The sequence below is a fragment of the Vidua macroura genome, chromosome 4, assembly GCF_024509145.1.
Source record: "Vidua macroura isolate BioBank_ID:100142 chromosome 4, ASM2450914v1, whole genome shotgun sequence".
NCBI lineage: Eukaryota > Metazoa > Chordata > Aves > Passeriformes > Viduidae > Vidua > Vidua macroura.
In genome coordinates this window covers 41,355,884-41,373,999 of record NC_071574.1, presented here as the reverse complement: position 1 = coordinate 41,373,999, position 18,116 = coordinate 41,355,884, and the positions used below count along the sequence as shown (strand labels likewise).

Genomic DNA, 18,116 nt, shown 5'->3' with positions numbered 1-18,116 from the left:
AAGCTCTCAGGAAAGTTGCCTATACCTACTCTAAAGTGACTGACAGAAAAAATAGGGTAGGTGTGCTCTCAAAATATATTTTCAGGTTTTGTTGACCGTGTTAGCATGGAACATGAACTTTTGTGCCTTTATTCATGACATAGTACCCATTTTGCACGAGACTCACTTCTTTCATTTGCATTGTAGAGGTGTAAAAAGCCAAGGCAAGTGAACAGAACACCAATGGTAACAAGAGATCGAAGGTCTTTCGTGAGCACTGCTGAGCAGCTACATATGCCACAGTAAGTGACTGAATTTCTGTACCTCAGTACTGCCAGCTCTATTACTTATGTCTTTACTAAGCATCAACAGGACAGCTGCAGCTATGCCATCCACCATTTTAGCAAAAAAACTGCGATCAATAGCTGTGCTTTGGCTTTAAAAACTTTATCAAGGGTTTCTGAATATCCAGTAATTTGAACAGTGACTCTTTTTAGGTGGGCAGTCACCTGAAATTCTTAGAAATTATTCCTGTTCATACACAGGTGAGTTCTGTAACAAATGCATTGTCGTCCACATCACATGTGGGGTGCATGGTGTGGACAGTGCTTTTCTAGACTGCAGAGGCTGTCAGACAAATGTTATTTATTGTATTTTGAATTTTATTAGCCATCAAATTTCAATAGAAGCAGTTCACATTCTTAAACAGCTATGAAGTTGTAGAGACTTTCATTTTTGATCTTCAGAGACTTGAAAATGCTGTTCATTACCTCAAATTAAAATACATTTGCAAGCCTGAAACAGCATTCAAAGCTAATTTGTGACTTAGAAGTTCACATCCCAGTTCTGAATTCAACCCAGAAGACTCCTAAACAACAAAACCAACTAATTCAAAAGAGCTAGTCCATACTATCAGTTTCATACTGGGTAGTTATAAGAAAGCTGCTCACAGCAGGATAGTGGTACCCTCTGTCTGTTGAAACGCACTCTGGTTTCTATATGAAAGTGTTTTACATGAAAGAGAACCACCCTTTCAAAAACTCACTCAAAATCCAGTCAGCTTGTACTGCTGTTAACTTCTTCAATCTCCAACTCCAAAATAGCTATGATTTTAAAATTAAATTAATCTATAAATATTGTTTCCTTTATGAGTTAGTGAACATAAATTTGCAATCTACAATTCGTAATGTCTTAATTAATTTTACGTATGTCACTGGCCATATGTTTTACTAAGTCCCCTAATTAATATTTACCATCAAAGCACTAAACATACAATATTTCAAAATTTTCTAATTTTATTCTTTCCCTAACTATACATGAGATTCTTGTGATTACTGCATTTCAGGTTTAAGGGCATAGATGACCTGTATTTCATACTCTCTATTACCATGTATTCCTTTTTCATTTTTAAATCCATTAATTTTTTCAGGATGCTCTAAGAGAAACCTGGATTTCAGCCCAATGTCTCTAGTAATATGCATATGAGAAGGTATGTACATGACCAGGTTTATATTTACACTATGTTTTTTGAGTGCTTTATATAAAATATAGAAAATCACACTAATACAAGGGCCAGGCATTCAATAAGTCCCAAAATCTGGCACATTTTGTGGTGATGTACCCCCCAACCCTGGCAACAGCATGATCTCAGATTCTTTAAGTGACCTGAAAACACTCATTCATGATACATATCTACCAAATGTAAGTGTCAGATAGGAATCTCTCTATCTGGGCTTAGCTTAAGCTTAAGTTAGTTTAAGATGACAAAGAAGAAACACTATCAAAATTAGAGCTGAAATGCTATTTCCTGTCTTGTTCTTCCATGGGTTTTGTATAGAAAAAACTGAATCCAAAGAAAAATTAACTGTGCTAAATACCAAATCACTGGGACAAGGACAAACTTATTGGAATTAATGACATAGTTACATATTACCTCAATATAAATTATGTACTAAAAAGAAATAAAGAAGATATTTACAGGAATCTTTTTTGGATATAAACAGCAGTAGTACTTCGGAGGACACTAGGTGTCCGAAAACTTACTTGTATGAGGATTTAAGACTCAAACTTTGAAACACTGTATGATTTCTCACAAACATCCAATCTAAACAAGAGAAAATTCTTCTGGTGCACAGAATTATCTCTGCTTTCTGATCTGCAGGTATTAGTGGGCATTACATGCTTGTTGCAGTTAGGAAGGTGTGGAAGCAATGAGAGGGAAGGTATGGAGTCTGTGGATCTGGCTTCAAGCAGAGTAACTAACTGTGTGCTAGCAAGCACCCACTGATTTTTAGCATCCCCCACATCTGCAGTTTCATTTTTCACTTGAGACTCTCAATTTCTCTGGCGTTTCCAGCTGCTGCATTAGTCTGTGCCATTATAATGCCTGCAGGATCTAAGAAATAATCTATGACAATGTTCTCTAGGCTGCTGTGTTTTGCTAACCCAAGGGGAAACACTGACAACACAGTACAGCACTCTCAGGGTTGTTTTGCTCCACAGGGGAAGGCTGCAATGATTTTAAGGGTAGAAATATTTCTAGACACTTTGTAAGCACTCTTCAAAGAGGTGGAGCGACTGTGATCATTGTTCTGACTTTTACCTGGGGAAGGAGGACTTAAGTGCTGTGCTACTGCCTGCATATATTTTAGGAATGTGTATTAATACCCTTTTTTCTCACCAGTGTGTGTAACAGTGTTGATCACTGACACCAGCCATACAAAATGTGACAAACCTACCCCCTGCCCTGGAAGAGCTAGCTGAAATAAAGCACAAATCCAAAGGATTCATAATATGAAATGTTGCAGAGGCACACTCTATTCTAGAGGGAACAGTTTTAGAATGGTAGTAGTTTTAAATTAAATACTCAGAAAATATAATTTCTATCCTGCATCCAATATTAAAAAAAAAAACGATGAAATTCCACATAAACTTAGCTGTGCTTCTTTTCTATAAGTTACTATTTCTATGGGTTAAAGCTTGGATCAAATTAATATAATGAATTCACATGGTAAAAACCAATACAGCTACACGAAGTTTAAACACTGCACTATCTTCTGCCATTTTGTCCAGTGTTTTTCAGAACACTCATCAATGTTAACCCTAAACTCTGCTACTGTTTTAGTACTGCACTAACTATAACCAACAATAGATGCCAAAAGAGGGACCAGAAGACACAACAGGACATAAATGTAGAACTGGGAGAGCATGCTGGGGAGAAATTTAATTTCCTAAGGTATCAGTCAAGGACTTCTTGAAATATGTGGTGCCATTACATGCATTTTTCTACTATGAATTTAGCCAATCCATAAATTGATTATTTTTTTGAACCTATGCAAACTTGCAGCACTCAATGTTTTATTGAAAATATTTTTACAGTTTCTGAATGTCATGCTACGTTTGCTTGCATTTAACTTGCCATCTGTTCAATTTTCTACTTCTTGGAGAATACAAGACCATGATTAATTGCTCTCTTCTACCTCACTCATGGTTGCATGGACTTCAGTTGTAGCTACTTAGCTGTTCCATACATAGAAGTTGTTTCCTCTCTTGACCATCCTTGTTGACTCTCTGTAATTTTATCATTCACTTTGAAAAGGGAAACCAAAAATGAACTATGTTTATGGTACAGGCATAATAATATTTAGACCTTAAGGTAATGATATGTTTTGTTCCAAGTATTTTTGTTAGCAAATTCCTGTCTTATTTGCTTTTTGACATCTGCTGATCCTGTGATGTTTTTGTTTATATTTTGTCTCTTATATGTGGAGTACCTCATTCCTAACAAAAAGCTAAGCTTTGTAAATGTAAATATTAGGATCATCCTTTCCCCATCTACACAACGCTACTTACTGACATTTAGCTTTTAAAAAACTGAAATAACAGAACCAACAACTATTGCTTACACATGAGGAGGGCCTCTGCACCTTGTTAAAACATTCAATTTTTACAACTCTGAATAACCTATCAAAACAATAGTCTCTATCAACCATAAAGAGCTAAGGAGCACAGATCCCTCCTGGCAGTCACTCACAACCTCCCCTCATTGATATGATGTACACTGACTGACTTGGATGGGAAGGGGGCTCCAGAAGGTGTCTACTCCAACCTCCTGTTCACAGTAGATGATGCCAGAGCTGAGTAGTCAGGGTCTTGACCAGTTAAGATTTAGAATACCTCCAACTGTGCAGGTTGGGTGGGTTAGTTTTACTTTACTTACTTGGCTGAATTTTTAACTCCTCTAACAACTTCTCCAGGGCCCTATTCCAGTTGATGATCTCCATAACTATTTAAAAAACCAAACATCCTCCCAAAAAAACATAATAAAAACCCCACAACATCTAACTTATTTATGTATCTTGTTGGAATTTTCCATGTTCCAATTTCTCACTGTTGAATCTCATTCTTCTATCCTGTTTCTTGTCTTTTAATCATGTGGGAGCATCCCACTGCCTTATGGCAGTGCATATATACTTGTACTGTTTGAGAGACCATCAAATAGAGAACAAAATTTGGCTTTCCTTTGCCAAAATTAGAACAAGTATGTCCTGCATGAAGAAATAAGCCACTGCCTTTTCTCCATGGTCCAATCACTCTAAGTAGTAGCAATTCCTCCTTCTTCCTGTTACAAGCATCTTCTGGCTACAAATTCTGACTGCAAAGCAACTGAGGCTGAGGGACAGAAAGCACATGCAAGTCTGTAAAAGCATGGCTGGGATGTGAATTCTAAATTAAGTTTTAAGTAAATGCTATTTTACTACACCAACCATAACTATTACTCCAAATAATAGAGTTCTAATGTGACTTATCAAAGTATTTAGAGGGCACTAGGAAGATGTTACCTCAAATTCTATGTTTAATGTTGCACTACTAATCAATAAAGAAACAATTTACACTATGTAATTCAGAGATATAATTAGTTAAATGTGATCTTCTGTAAAAACCTTTTAACATCATTGAGCAAATTCTTTAACAAATTTATATCAAAGGTAGGGGCATACTTACTCACACATATGTGAATGCTGCTCATACCTGTTTTTCAGCTTGTTTCAAGAGTTTCTGGAAACGTTCATCCTCTAGCACACACAGAGGAAGGTCTGCCTCTCCTCTACCTTTCACTTCCTCAAGCTTTTGTTTGAGGTCCCTCAAGGCCTGGAGCTCGTCATTCAGACGATTCTGCCTTGTGCGTGACACCTGGAGGTCCAGCTCCAAGTCCAGGGAAGTGCGCACGGGGCACTCTTGCGCAGCTCTTCGCATGATGGGCTGGCAAACAGGCTGAGTTGTTTGGGAAACAGAACAGTAAAAATTAATACCTAGAGAGGCTGCTGGAGAGTTTGACATACTGCAGTCAGAAAAGCTCAAATATTCTGGGGGGGGGGGGGGGGCACGTTTACCAGTCTTTTTTTCTGAAGTAAAAAAATTCACCTATCCTGGAATTTTTCTTTAGTCACTAGCTAAAAATAAATGCTCCAACCAAGTGCACAATGATACATTTAATGTTAAAAACAAAAAACCTGTTCTGATCCCTGGGGTGACACTGCTGAGAGACACAACGCTACACGGAATTCCCCAGAGATGTTAACTACATTATTTATTTTTGTAAATATTTGCTTTTTCAAGGCCTAACCAAACACATAATGTTACAAACTCTGTAAACATGCACTTCTTCGACATATTTCACTTTATTTACTGTCCTTTCACAATGACTTTTTGCTAAGTAAGTCAGGCAGGAGAAGCCACCTTGCACTATTCAGTATCCCAGACTTTTCTTTCTTATGCAAAATGTATACTGCTTCCTGGTAACAAAGCTTCCAATGGATAATTTTTCTAGTTACAATTAAGATTAAAATATAACTCTCTAAATTCATGTAAGAATGAATTTCATGCCAGAGAATCTTACTCTCTTGTCCTTCAATCCTTTTGCTACTTGAATACTTTTGGTGGAGCGTCAATTCCCTTTAAAAGGGCATCTAAATCCTTGAAATCTTCACCAAAATTTACTCAAGATGTACATTGCTGGTGTTGACTTTTGTGCAGCATAGGCCACCTTGTGTCACGTTCTTTAACACAGATCCCTTTGACAGTAACTCAAGTTCAGCAAGAAATGCCATGATGCTGAGCATCAGCATCTTGCTGCTGGCTTCAAGCCACGACTAAAACAACACAGGCTTTGTTGGAGGGGACCTGACATTGGACTTAGACCAATGTTGATATTTCAACATGAAACTACAGGACAGAATTGTGGTACTTGTGGTTCCTTTTGCTGAAATACTTGAAATAAAGCATATCCTTTATGTCATTTGGTATTCCCAGTGTCCCCCAACTTCATTTTAAACCACGCAGGTAACACAGCACATACCCGTTTAACTCTCAGGCTCCGTCGTTCTGTGGCGTTTCGCACAAAGAGAGACTTCTTGGCTAGCGTGGAGCTGTCGCTGTCGCTGCGGTTCAACTGCCAAAATGCACACAACAAACAGACATAAAGCACCTTCATATGCAAATACACCTGCACTGGTAGGGCCAGTCAGGGAACCTCAAGCCTCCATATACATGTAGGTCATATTCTTAGCATGACGTTAACAAGTTTGCAACTAGAAAAAGCACCTACTCTAAAATTATAATCCTACAGCAAGACAACCATTGATCTTACTGAATGAATAGTAAGACTCTTCAGGAATGCAAGGAAGGTAACTATGGTTATTAAGTACTGACAAATCATTGTCTGGTTGAAGATACAAACTATGGATTTCACTTACCTGGGGCAGGCTTTTAACAAATTTACTACAGGGAAGGTAAATTACTGTAGACATGCACCTGTCCAGCAGGTGGTATTTTTGTATTGTTGTTAATTGTAACAAGCAAAGGTGTGCCTACAGCTTCCTTCAGAAGCACTTCTTGCTTCTTAAATGATGTGCCACAGCTCGGCAGTAGCTTCTTCATAACTTTATTATTCGTATGCATTATTTCATACACATCAGTGCAGAATGATTGTTAGGTGTATCAGCATCAACAGGTGGTCAGAAGCATCTCTCTGCAGAATATGTATTTCAACTCTTCAGGAAAGGATAAGCAAAGGAATCATTCTGCTAACATTTCAGTAAGCAAAGGCAGGGCCCTAAAGTGTGCTTACACAGGGCTGACTGGGAGCTGGGGGTCAGAAATACAACCACTTGCAATACAAAGTACACCTCTTGGGAGACAATCTGTCTTTTCACCATGAGCCATTACTGGGAGCTCACTGCTTGATACAGAGAGGCAGTCATTGTCACTAATATTCTTTAGGCACTTTTCGAGGGACATTTTCTAAAGCACCAACAGACTTTGGTTCTGTCCATTAGGCCTCAAAGATCTCTCTGTTTCCTGCAACATCAGAGGTGCTCTCTCTTAAAGGCAGACCATCTCTTCTGATTAGAGAGCAGCTGGCACTTCACCAGAGTGTATCCAACAGGTGCTTTCCTCTCATTCAGCAGCATAATTCAAGGAAGGCTGGATTTGCTTGTCGTACAAGCTGGGGACTGGGACTGGGGAGACCCCAGCTCTTCAGCCCTCTTTGTGAACTTGGATGCAGCTACAGTGCCCACTCTGGAGCCCCCAGCAGTGGGCAACAAGTGTTTGACACTGTAAACAATATATCTGCAAACATGTTCTTTTCACAGGGTACTTTGCTTCCAGGCAATACCACACACAATGAGAAACAGAATGGCTTATTCAAGGTAAGTTTTTTTTTTGATTCTGGCTCTTGGCAGCAGGTATGTAGCAGTGCTCAAAGCTACAAAAGCCCAATGCTTTTCCAGATGCAAAAATCTCCGAAGTTTATGCTAAGTTACTAAAACAACTAGTTTTACTTTGTGTTGAAGACCTACATAGGCAGCAGGCTAAGGTGATATTTTTTTGCCAATACTACCAATTTCCATTTGGGAATTAAATTCCAGCACAGGAACTAAGATGAAGGCTAGCTTCTGAATTCAGCCAATAATGTATCCATATTATGTAAAGATTGTTAGAAAACAATCTACTATATTTCATTCTGGAGGGTATATGGAATAGTTATTTAAGTATGTATGTATTGACTAAAGATTTTTTTTAGGCCATTAAGAATCACAGAGAAATGATGAACATTAATGTTCCCAAATGATTAAGGCAAATGCCTCTAACTTAACTGGGGAATTAAAGCATAAGTCTTACTTTAAAAAAAAACCAAAACATACTTGTATGAATAACCTGTAGAAACTAAAGATAAAAAATAAACTGCCTATTCTAGGGTATCTGTAATTAAAATCTATAGAGCTGGTAGTCCAGGCTTAAATCTTTAAACATATGATTTTCATAGTTAGTTTAGCAGCAGCAAGACTTACAATTTAAGTATTTTTTTCTTTTTCCATGCTACTGTAGATCTAGAGAGACTGGAGAACTTAGCTGCCAAAGCCATGTTTAAAACCCAGCCCTGAGGCAGTGCTTGCACATCTTTCAAAGATGCAATTACAGCAGGATTTGGGCTGCCTAGGTTTAAAACCAGTTGAGATACAAAGAAAGATTCAAAATTGATGACTGCGCTTTTTCCACACTGTTACCCTTAAATGGTTGCATTATTAAAATATGGTAATGCAATGGCATTTTACAGTGAATTCTATTTCATGTTGTAACAAATTGTTTTGCTGCGAGAGACCTGGAGTTGCTGACGTGCAGGGAAACACTTTTTGCAGAGAGCCAGCACAGGCATTTTGTTATTTCTCTCCAATAGGATGTATTTTTGCCCTAGCAGAGGTGTTTTGCAAGAGTATGCAACTCTGCTGAAAGTCAATTCTACTATACATCAGCTCAGATAGGGAAGGACTCTAGAGAAAGCACAGGCTCTGCCTCTTGCAGGGAAAATCAGTACATGACTCAGTGTCATTAATGCTTCATTCCCAAGAAGTTAAATGGCTCTTTGGTTAATAGCTTTTCATTCCAAGTGTCTTTCCTCTTACCCTGCAGATGTATTGGTTCCGCTCGCCTGGAGAGAAGGTTTGGGAGCGCACTATCATGCTGTTCCTGACAAAGGGATGCTGTCTGGAGCTCCAGCTGGCTCTGTCCTTGGGTCGGACTGCTGTGTTCTCTTTAACCAATTCCTCAGTGTTAGTCTCTTTATCAACCTATGAAAAGGAATTTAATGGATAAGACTTACTATAACCAGACACATGCCCCTACATAGTTTCTGTGCCTTCAGACTTCACAAGCATTCTCATTACCTTATGGTGAATGGAAACAGACCAGTGGCAAAAAGCACTGTGCATTTACAGAGAAGCTACCCTAAGTAAAGAAATGCAAAATTCCCAAGAGGCTTAAGAGTGTGTGGAGAGGCTTTGAAGATACTCTTTGTAGCCAGCAAAGCCAAAGCTTTTGCAGAAAGGCCTTTGCTGCTTGGCAGACGGCTTGATGCAAACACAGTGCAAGTAATGTTTTGCTTTGCCATTTGCAGACATTATGATTGTTGCACATTTATATTTATTTTGTTTGGTAGTTGCAGAAGAGCAAGGTTCTGCCATGCCAGAAGTGGTGCCTGTGCACACTGAAAGGGGGCAGCTGGGAAAATTACTTTCAGACGTACTGCCATACATCCCCAAGCCTCAGCAGCGGGGCTGTTTTATGCAATCTCCAGAGCTTCACCAGCCTTGTGAACCCAGGGAAAAGACACTGCTGGCTGCTGTCCCTCAGCACAGCCTGCTGCCTACTAGAGTTGTCCCACATGTGCCAGAGGGAGCCTCAAGTGGCCCCATCCCCGTGGGTGGCACAGCCTGTGCTTACTTCCATGCTGCAATCATCCTGGCTGCTGGGCTAGACCAAGCTCTGCAGCAGCTGGAACATTCACTGTAACTGATGAGCAATGGGACTTTCTCTTCAACTTAGATAATTTAATGAGGTTCATGGTTTTAACAGTGCAGGTGATAAATTGTCACCTAAATAGCACAACAGCAACCCCGAGAGCATGTGGCATACAGAGATCTATGCTGTGTCTGGCTCTGCAATGGAGACTGCTGTCTTTCACTCATTGTCTGGGTCCACCCAGCCCAGGCTTAGCAAAGCACTTGGGTGCGTGTCTAACCTTCACATGTCGTCCTTGGCATCTCCCCTTGCTGAATTAGGGCTTTGATCTATATTTACTTGCTACCCAGCAGACTGTCAGTCCTTTTAATACCACAGCCTTAGCTCATTTGGCATCTTGCCACATTAATTGGAAGTTAATTACAGTTTCCAGCAAGTCCACTGAGATGTTAAACTTTTGTATTGTCACGAAGTTGAAGGAATGAGATTTCACTCTTTGTCTTTTTACTTCTGCTGTTTTATAGAACTTGTGGGTTTAAAACATGCAACAGTGTTTTTATTAAGATGCAGAAAGATTCTAAAAATTTTATTTCTGAGAGTGTGCTACCACATCAGGGATATGTTTACTAAACATTTGCTAAAAGTGCTTTCAGGAAAGTGGAATATAATTTAAAAAACAACAGTGACCAAGAACATGGAATTAGAATTTGCTTTATGCAGTGTGTGGGTACAACAGTACCCTCAATTGTTCAGAAGTATACACAGCTTTAATACATATTTTGGAATTTTCTGTTCATTAATATTTTGTCCATTTTTCTGCTAAGACAGTTCTTGTATTTCTTGCCCAAAAATTAGGGGAAAAAAAAAAAAAAGGAAATCCCTGCATTGGCTTAAAGATCTTGACCCTTGTCATGTGTTTTTCCGTGTTTAGCAGATGAATCAGAAAAAAAGAAAAGGAAACAATGAAACAGATGTGCAGAAACATTTTAAATATGCACAAGCTGAAGCTACTGAAATACTCTTGTATTTTGAACATCCTCCATATGCAACAAAAAAAGTGAAGATATGGAGTCTTGGTTAATTGTCCAGGACTTAGAAGTCCTGCTTAGCATGTCTGTCCAATGTCCTCTTCATAGTTCAGAAGTGACCACACCAATTTTGTTACACATACATACTGACAAATGCTACTGACAAAGGCTACAGCAAATTGTAAATGCATAGGTGCAGCAGACTTCCATAGTAATTGCTCAGAAATAGAATTTTTGACATAGTAAGATATTGCAGGAATGTGAATTTTAAGATATTCACCAGTGTTAGAACTACACCAGCCTGCTGGCTTTCCTGGGCCTCATCACTGTTCTCTCTGTTCTTGTCTTCGTCTTCATTCATTTCTTGTGCATCCATGAGTAACCCCATGTCATCATTACAGTCACCTCCTACTTCCAGCTTAATGCCATCTTCCTCTTCATCCACAATTTCATCACAGGCCTCTGCAAGCATCTCTAGCCTGTATGAACAGAAGTAGCCCAGGCTTATTATGAAACTGAAAAAGCTCACCAGAGAAAGATACCAGAAAGCCCAGACCTGCACTAATGTGTAAGGCATGCATTTTCCTGAAAGGGAAAACAACTATCACCCAAATGCTTCTATTAAGTTCATGTGTAGGCCTGCTTCATTGCTGCCTCCAGCAAAACCCAGCACTACTACAGTTCACCCTCAAGGTCGTTATGACAGCACTGCACTATATTCAATACCTGTAATGTTGATAATGTTGAAGGACTTTCATTATAAGTTCATAAAACAAAAAGCCACTCCCCCTTTTCCCCCAGTAAAGCATGTATTTTCTTCTACATTGCAGCTAAGAAATTGCAGTATAACAGAACTCAAATAGTAATTTAGCAAGAAATCTGTTTCTTGGGAAAGCTCACGGTTTCTTCAAAAATAAGACCATCAATGGAAGTACACCCACACTGACTTTATCAGACAGCAGCTCTCTTTTCAAATCTAACTGCTTGCCTGTTAGAGTTAATGCAACTATAATATTTGATTCTTTGCTACACTTCTAGTGGCTTCACAACCCAGGTGGTTGCACAGGAAAATGTACATGGAATGGAGGAGCATTGGTAGTAGGAGTTCATAGAACAGCCAAGAGACTGTAAACCTAAAAGAATGTGAATAAATTGACCATACAAGAGAACAAGACTTTACTCCAATTCCAGTGGTGATGAGGCACTGGAACAGGTTGTCCAGAGAAAGCCATAGATGTCCTGTCCTTGGAAATTTTCAAGGCCAGGTTGGATGGGGTGTTGACCAGCCTGGTCTAGTGGAAAGTGTCCCTGCCCATGGCAGCAGTATTGACTGGATGATCTTTAAAGATCCCTTCCAACCCATACCATTCTATGAAACTATGATCTCCAAAAGTACAGCCCTTTTGTTTGTCTAAGAAGAGGAAGAATGAGCTGAATCATTCAGGCATGAACAGTGAGGGAGGAAAAGTGTCTTTACCAGTCTTCCTCAGAGGCCCTTTGCTCCTGTTCCTTCTCCTCATCTTCTGCCAGCTCTTGTTCTACTGCTTCCAGCTCAGCAGATGTCCTCTCCAGCAGAGCTGACACAGCATCCTGCCCACAAGGAAAAAGATAAAACCAGAGTTGAATGATACATAACAGGTAGGAAAATAACAACTCTTGCAAGAACTGCATTACCCTACTGCTCCCTGATGTCAGCAGACACAATGACCCCCAGATCACAAGGATAAGGGGTTTGAATTGTCAGTTTATAGTACATATAATGATTACTTTTGTACGGAGTAAATCTCAATGAAAAACAATTGGTTTTAAAATTACAATGTAATCAAATATACTCCTGTCATCCTTCAATGTATTTTCTCATCTTCCCTCTCACACTTGTAATGTTCTTAGGTGAAAAAAGGGTACTTTTCAAAGTTACATTTTCTATGCAGTTGTCTTAAGAAGGGATTAAAGCAGAAAAGCTTATTTAACCAGAAGAGTTAGTATGTTTTGCATAAACAGCATGCTCAATGCAATGGCTTTGAGTATGCAGATTCAGATAGTTAATAAATAGCAATTTTTAATGTATGGATATGAAAATAAATGCCACACTTAAGGAAGCTCTTCAATAACATTTTTTCTAAAAAGAAACATAGCTGAAGGGTTTCAAATTGGAAGTGCAATCTTGTATCCAGTAAAAAGCATCTGCCATATCCCCATTCCCATCTGAGACCCCGTATAGCCCCTACTCACACGAAGTCACTCTAGACAAAAGTGCCTGCAAAACAGGGCCTTGGACCTTCAGGGATGGCAGTTCACACATTCAAATAACTACAATGCACTGGCACAATTAGTCTCTGGCTTTTTTCTTGCTATCATAGTAATAGCCAATTCATCACTCACCAAGTCCAGTGAGTCCAATGACTGTGATTGCTTGCTTAACAGTAACATGTATTCGTCATTTTGTTCCTTGGGCTTTTTGCCAGGACTTTGCTTGCAAGGCAACAGGTTGTACCACAGAGTATAGGTCTCCTCAGAAAGTGATAAATCTGCCAGGCTGATCTGAATCCCAGCCTGTACAAAATAAGAAAAGGGAAAAGAGAAAAAAAATTATTTAAATTTGTTCTGTTTCCTACAAAACATTCTACTGTTCTCATCAAGAAAACAGGCAGCCAAGATTTGCCAAGTACCTTAATTCCCTTTTTAACTGTACAGTTTTCTATTTCCCTCCAGTTCCAGTTAAAATAGACAAATATAAGTACATGGAAATGTCCTTCATATTGTCCATTCTGACATCTCTAATTTCAGTCTGTAGAAATGTCTCCTCACACGCACACCCCACACCATACCACAGTATTGCACACACCTGCTCTAGAGCATTCAGTAATGAAAACCTGTGCAGCACCAGCTCGTGGGACAGCAAGTGTCACATGATTTTTCAGCTGTCCCATGCATATGGCAAATAATGGATGACCTTGCTTGCTCTAACCAGGGAAGAAGATGAAAAGCCAGTAAAAGAGATTAAGAAACCCTTTCATTTGGACAAGCGCTGGCATCCACTGAGTTGGTACTTTGGGAAAACTTCTGAAGTACTCATGTTTGGGCTGTGCCTTGGAGATTAAAATCCTCTGTTCTTTGGCAAAGCATATTATCTCCACAGCTACTGGGCTGCACACATAGCTCTTGCCAAGACTCTGGTCCTGTTGTCCAGGGCATTCTGCTGGGGATGGTACTCCCAACTCTTTCATTTGATCTTTGGAATAACCCTTGTCTTCGTTGGGGTTTTTTGTTATTGCTGAGTCCTTTCTTCACCTTTGTATCCTGCCTGAGGTTACATTTTTGTTCTGTTGCCCTTCGCTTTCCTCAGGGAAAAACTCTTACATACTGAAAAGGCCAACACACTCCTCAGGAATTAAGTTAACTTCTACATTCTGAAAGTGAGGCTGTTTCACTGTAGTCAGAGCTGATGAACCCCAGCAGATTCCAGCAACTCTTCAGTGTGTAGCAAATGAAAAAAATCTCACTGTGCTACTAAAATCCCTCATGGTGAAAAACTAGAGTTGAGTTGTACCAGACCATGCAAAAGCAATTTAAAAGTAAATGAAGCATCACTGATTCAGTGATGACTACAATTAACAACATTTAAAGTGACAGCTTCCAATGGGCTGATCTATAAATGTCATGCTTTTTTAATTCAACAGATCATAAAGACCAAAAAGGTGTCCATCATATAATCTAAAATAACGTCCAAAATGTAATTTAGTTTGTTCTTTGTGACAAGTGGTGATAATGAGGGTTTGCTCCTGTTTTATTTTACTGTGGCTCTTCTTCAGTTTTTAATTCAAAATCTAGCATTTAAATAATGTTGCACTGAAGTTCATAGGGGGTTTATGTACAAAATGGCAAAGATGGAATATCAATCTGTAATTAAAGGGTTAAAGTAGTGTTAGAATTATCAAAACACCTTCCATACAGGATTAGATTCTGTACCCGAAGTTTCAGAGAGAGGCAGTATTCTAGGTACTATAGCAACAACTCAGTTATGCTTCAGACTTTGTCTCCAAGTGCTGTGGAATTTTAGCAGCCTTGACCATCAAAATAAGAGGGGACACTGTAAACAAATGCATGCCAAAAAAGCACCAGAAATAAAACTGCATACCAAGCATTCTTCCCGATGACTTCTACTGACAGCACAAACATCTACTCTCAGTGTCTTCTGTAGCAGTGCTACTTGAGAAATGGCTACTCTGAATATCTCGTTGAATAAAATGGTTTCCATGGCAGGATGAACTTTAGTGCGGAACAGACAGCTGATATCAGTGGAGGATGGAAGGACTGCTACTCTGATATACCTGCCAGAAACAAAACAAAATCTTTACTCTGTTTAAACTGGCACTTGCTGGTGATGCATGAGAGAAGTTCGCCCCATCAACTTAAGGACTGCATAGCAACAAAATGGGACGGTAACTTATCAGTGGAATGGAAAAGAGGTGACAAAGATGAGTGAAGAACTCTTCTTGTCCCTAGCAGAAACATTTCCCAAGAAGGAATTTGTGTGCCTGGTAAGGTAGTTGCAGCAAGAGAGGTAGCAGTTTCTGACTCTATCCAAGTTTAGTACTGTAAACAATGAAGATCATGTCACAGGTGGGAAGAAACATGTCCTTAATGTTAATTTTAAAAAATGAGAAGAACTGGAGTGGATGTAAAAATTAAATTCTTAGACTAATGCAAGCAGCACTGAAAAGCAGTGATGTCTTTTAATCTTTTAAGGAAACAAATCAAACAAAATTTCCAAAGAAAGCAGGAAACTACAGAAAGCAAGGAAGAAAATAGCTGCTTAAGATCATAAGCTGCTTAAGCCATAGCTGCTTAAGATCAATTCATAACATATTAAGTGAAACTTGGAAGAATGCATCTTGCAAGCCTAAACTGAAGCACAGAGAGTAACTTGAAATCATTACAAGACTGTGTTTATTTCATACAACCAGTAGGAATGGATATTATGTGGATAAAAGTTGTACTAGCTAACTTGCAGGTCTCACTTTAGCAGCAGATTGACACAGTAAAGACATTTTTAATGCAATTTGTATGTGCTATTTACCTATTGCACAGTTTCTCATACACACAAATGAGCCTAGTAATAGTTTTCCATTTTTTTCTGTGCCTATCTATTAGTCTGTTTCTGGTACTGCCTTTAAAGATAAATGGCATTCACTGGAAAATAGAATGCAATGAAGCTGGCTAAAACAAGAAGAAAGAGTGGGTCAATGTAAATAATTCTGAAAAATACTTTTTCTCTCAAAATTTATAGTACTACTACTATATTTTCTAACTTCATATATAGTTTTGTTAATTTTATTAAAAATTGAATTTTACATTAGTTAAAACAAATTAGGTCTGTGAGAAACATGATTTTTTTACTTGAATTTGGGCACAGACTTTATTTCCCAGTTATGCCAAACTTCTTAGAATAAAGAGCAAATCTAGGTTGTTTGGTTCACATGTATAGCTTGGATAGCAGGTATCCAACATTTTGACATGCCAGTCCTGAGGTGAAGTGGTACCATATTGTAACTCCAGTAATGCTGCTGCTGTATTCATATAACTGTAGGTGAGCAACTGGCAGTCTACTGAAAACAGCCATTTTAACAGACTAAGCAATTAAAAACATTTATAAAAAATGTAGGAATAGAAGATAAAGTGTATCAAAAGTATGTTTAAAAGGTGGTGTATTGGAACTTTCTTGTAATAAATGTTTGCCAATTTATTGGCATCAGCCAAATGAAGGATAAACAAAGTGAAAGAAATTGTTCTCTCACTTTTTTGTACAGGAGTGGTCACTTCCATTTTAATTAATAAACTTAAAGAGTCAATTGATGAATCAGATTTTACTGTGACAAACCTATGACTTCTCAACTGATGAAGATGTGACCCTGACACAGTAACTCTTCAACTGTGCTCTATCTAGGCTAAAAGTGAGTTACAGTATCAGCAACATCTCATGTCAAATCTATTCTCCCATGTGTAAAGGTTCAGTAAAGTACTAATTTATTGAACTGATGTTCTAGGAAATGCAGCTATAATGCAGCATCTTTTTCCAGACCCAATTTTTATTATTGTATGTGTCTGTACAGATTATACATATATGCACTCAAGTCCAAGTGGCAGAAAAAAAATGCTATTTTCAAGGTCCTGCCTTTACCCTGCCCCTTCTTCCTCCTTATTTTGTGTACCTTTAATTTCATCAAATCTCTTTTAGCAGTAGCAGGACAGGACTTCTTGACTATTAATTATAACTTCACACTTTAATTCCTGAAAAGATGCCTGCTCTGACCTACCTTTGTGTTACTGACCATCTTTTTGCCGTTCTACATTATTTACTTTTCCCCTCACTTGTGTCAATTTATTCTTCTGTAGTTTTTCTGTTTTCTTGTGCTAAATGTTAGTGGACTTGGAAGGTCAGCAGAGAAAGACTAGTTCAGAGAAGGAAGGATATTAGTAGAACAACTATTTCTTATTAACAAAAAACAAACAGAAAAATCCAGCAAGCACCCAGGCTCTATCCTTAATGCATCCTTTCCATATCCAGTGGCTTCCTATTTATCTGCCAATCAAATTTAAGGCAATGGGATACAAAGGAAAAAGAACCAGCAAGAAAACCAAATTTTTTAAGGAACGATTATATCCTACTCCAATCTTATTAAGCTTTTCAACAGGTTAAGGCAGTCTTAGAATCTGTCACAAAAAGCTTGCTCAAGTGTCCCCAAGGCAACCTGTACTTATTTATACAGATGATAATTTTGGATTAGAAACTCAGTGGTAACATATTCAGGCTTTTCTGTTCATTTTCTACCTATGATTTAAACTGTAATTTACTTTTAGACTTTGCATGTTGGTCCAATTTGACTCAAGAACTAATTCTTAACAGACCCCCAAGCTCTAGTTGTTAGGGATGGTGTATGTCAATGTGACTGTGCTTGTCCACTTGCAATTTATCAAATTACCCCTTTCTTTTAAAAGCTCACTTAAAAGACAAATACTACTTTAAATACCATTTTACGTCTAAAAGACACATAAATGTAAAAAGACAACAATCTGAGCTGAAAGGATGCCAAAGTATCAAAAGAATGGTGTTAGTAACTATAGCACAGCTGTTTTGCACTCACAAAGCTGGAATGTTTAGAAGCAGTAGATAAAACACCATTTTAAAATCCTTTTTATTCCAGTTTAGTGGAATGTGCAAATTTCCTGATAACATCTTGTTCTTGTAGCATTGCTGGAATATGCAAATACTAAATACTACATTACATAAATATTACAATGCTAAAT

At 38.4% G+C, this 18,116-nt stretch overlaps 1 protein-coding gene across 1 annotated transcript in view; it reads right to left on the bottom strand.

Annotated features, from left to right (window-relative positions):
- WWC2 (WW and C2 domain containing 2) overlaps window positions 1-18,116 on the bottom strand; it is a 94,572-nt gene that overhangs the window by 5,186 nt on the left and 71,270 nt on the right. Inside the window, exons 15-21 of the mRNA XM_053975854.1 lie at window positions 14,947-15,139; window positions 13,191-13,361; window positions 12,286-12,398; window positions 11,089-11,287; window positions 8,946-9,110; window positions 6,338-6,430; window positions 5,011-5,253 (exon numbers count right to left, since the gene is read on the bottom strand). Of these exons, the coding sequence (XP_053831829.1) occupies window positions 5,011-5,253; window positions 6,338-6,430; window positions 8,946-9,110; window positions 11,089-11,287; window positions 12,286-12,398; window positions 13,191-13,361; window positions 14,947-15,139 (1,177 nt within the window). The remainder of the gene's footprint in view (window positions 1-5,010; window positions 5,254-6,337; window positions 6,431-8,945; window positions 9,111-11,088; window positions 11,288-12,285; window positions 12,399-13,190; window positions 13,362-14,946; window positions 15,140-18,116) is intronic.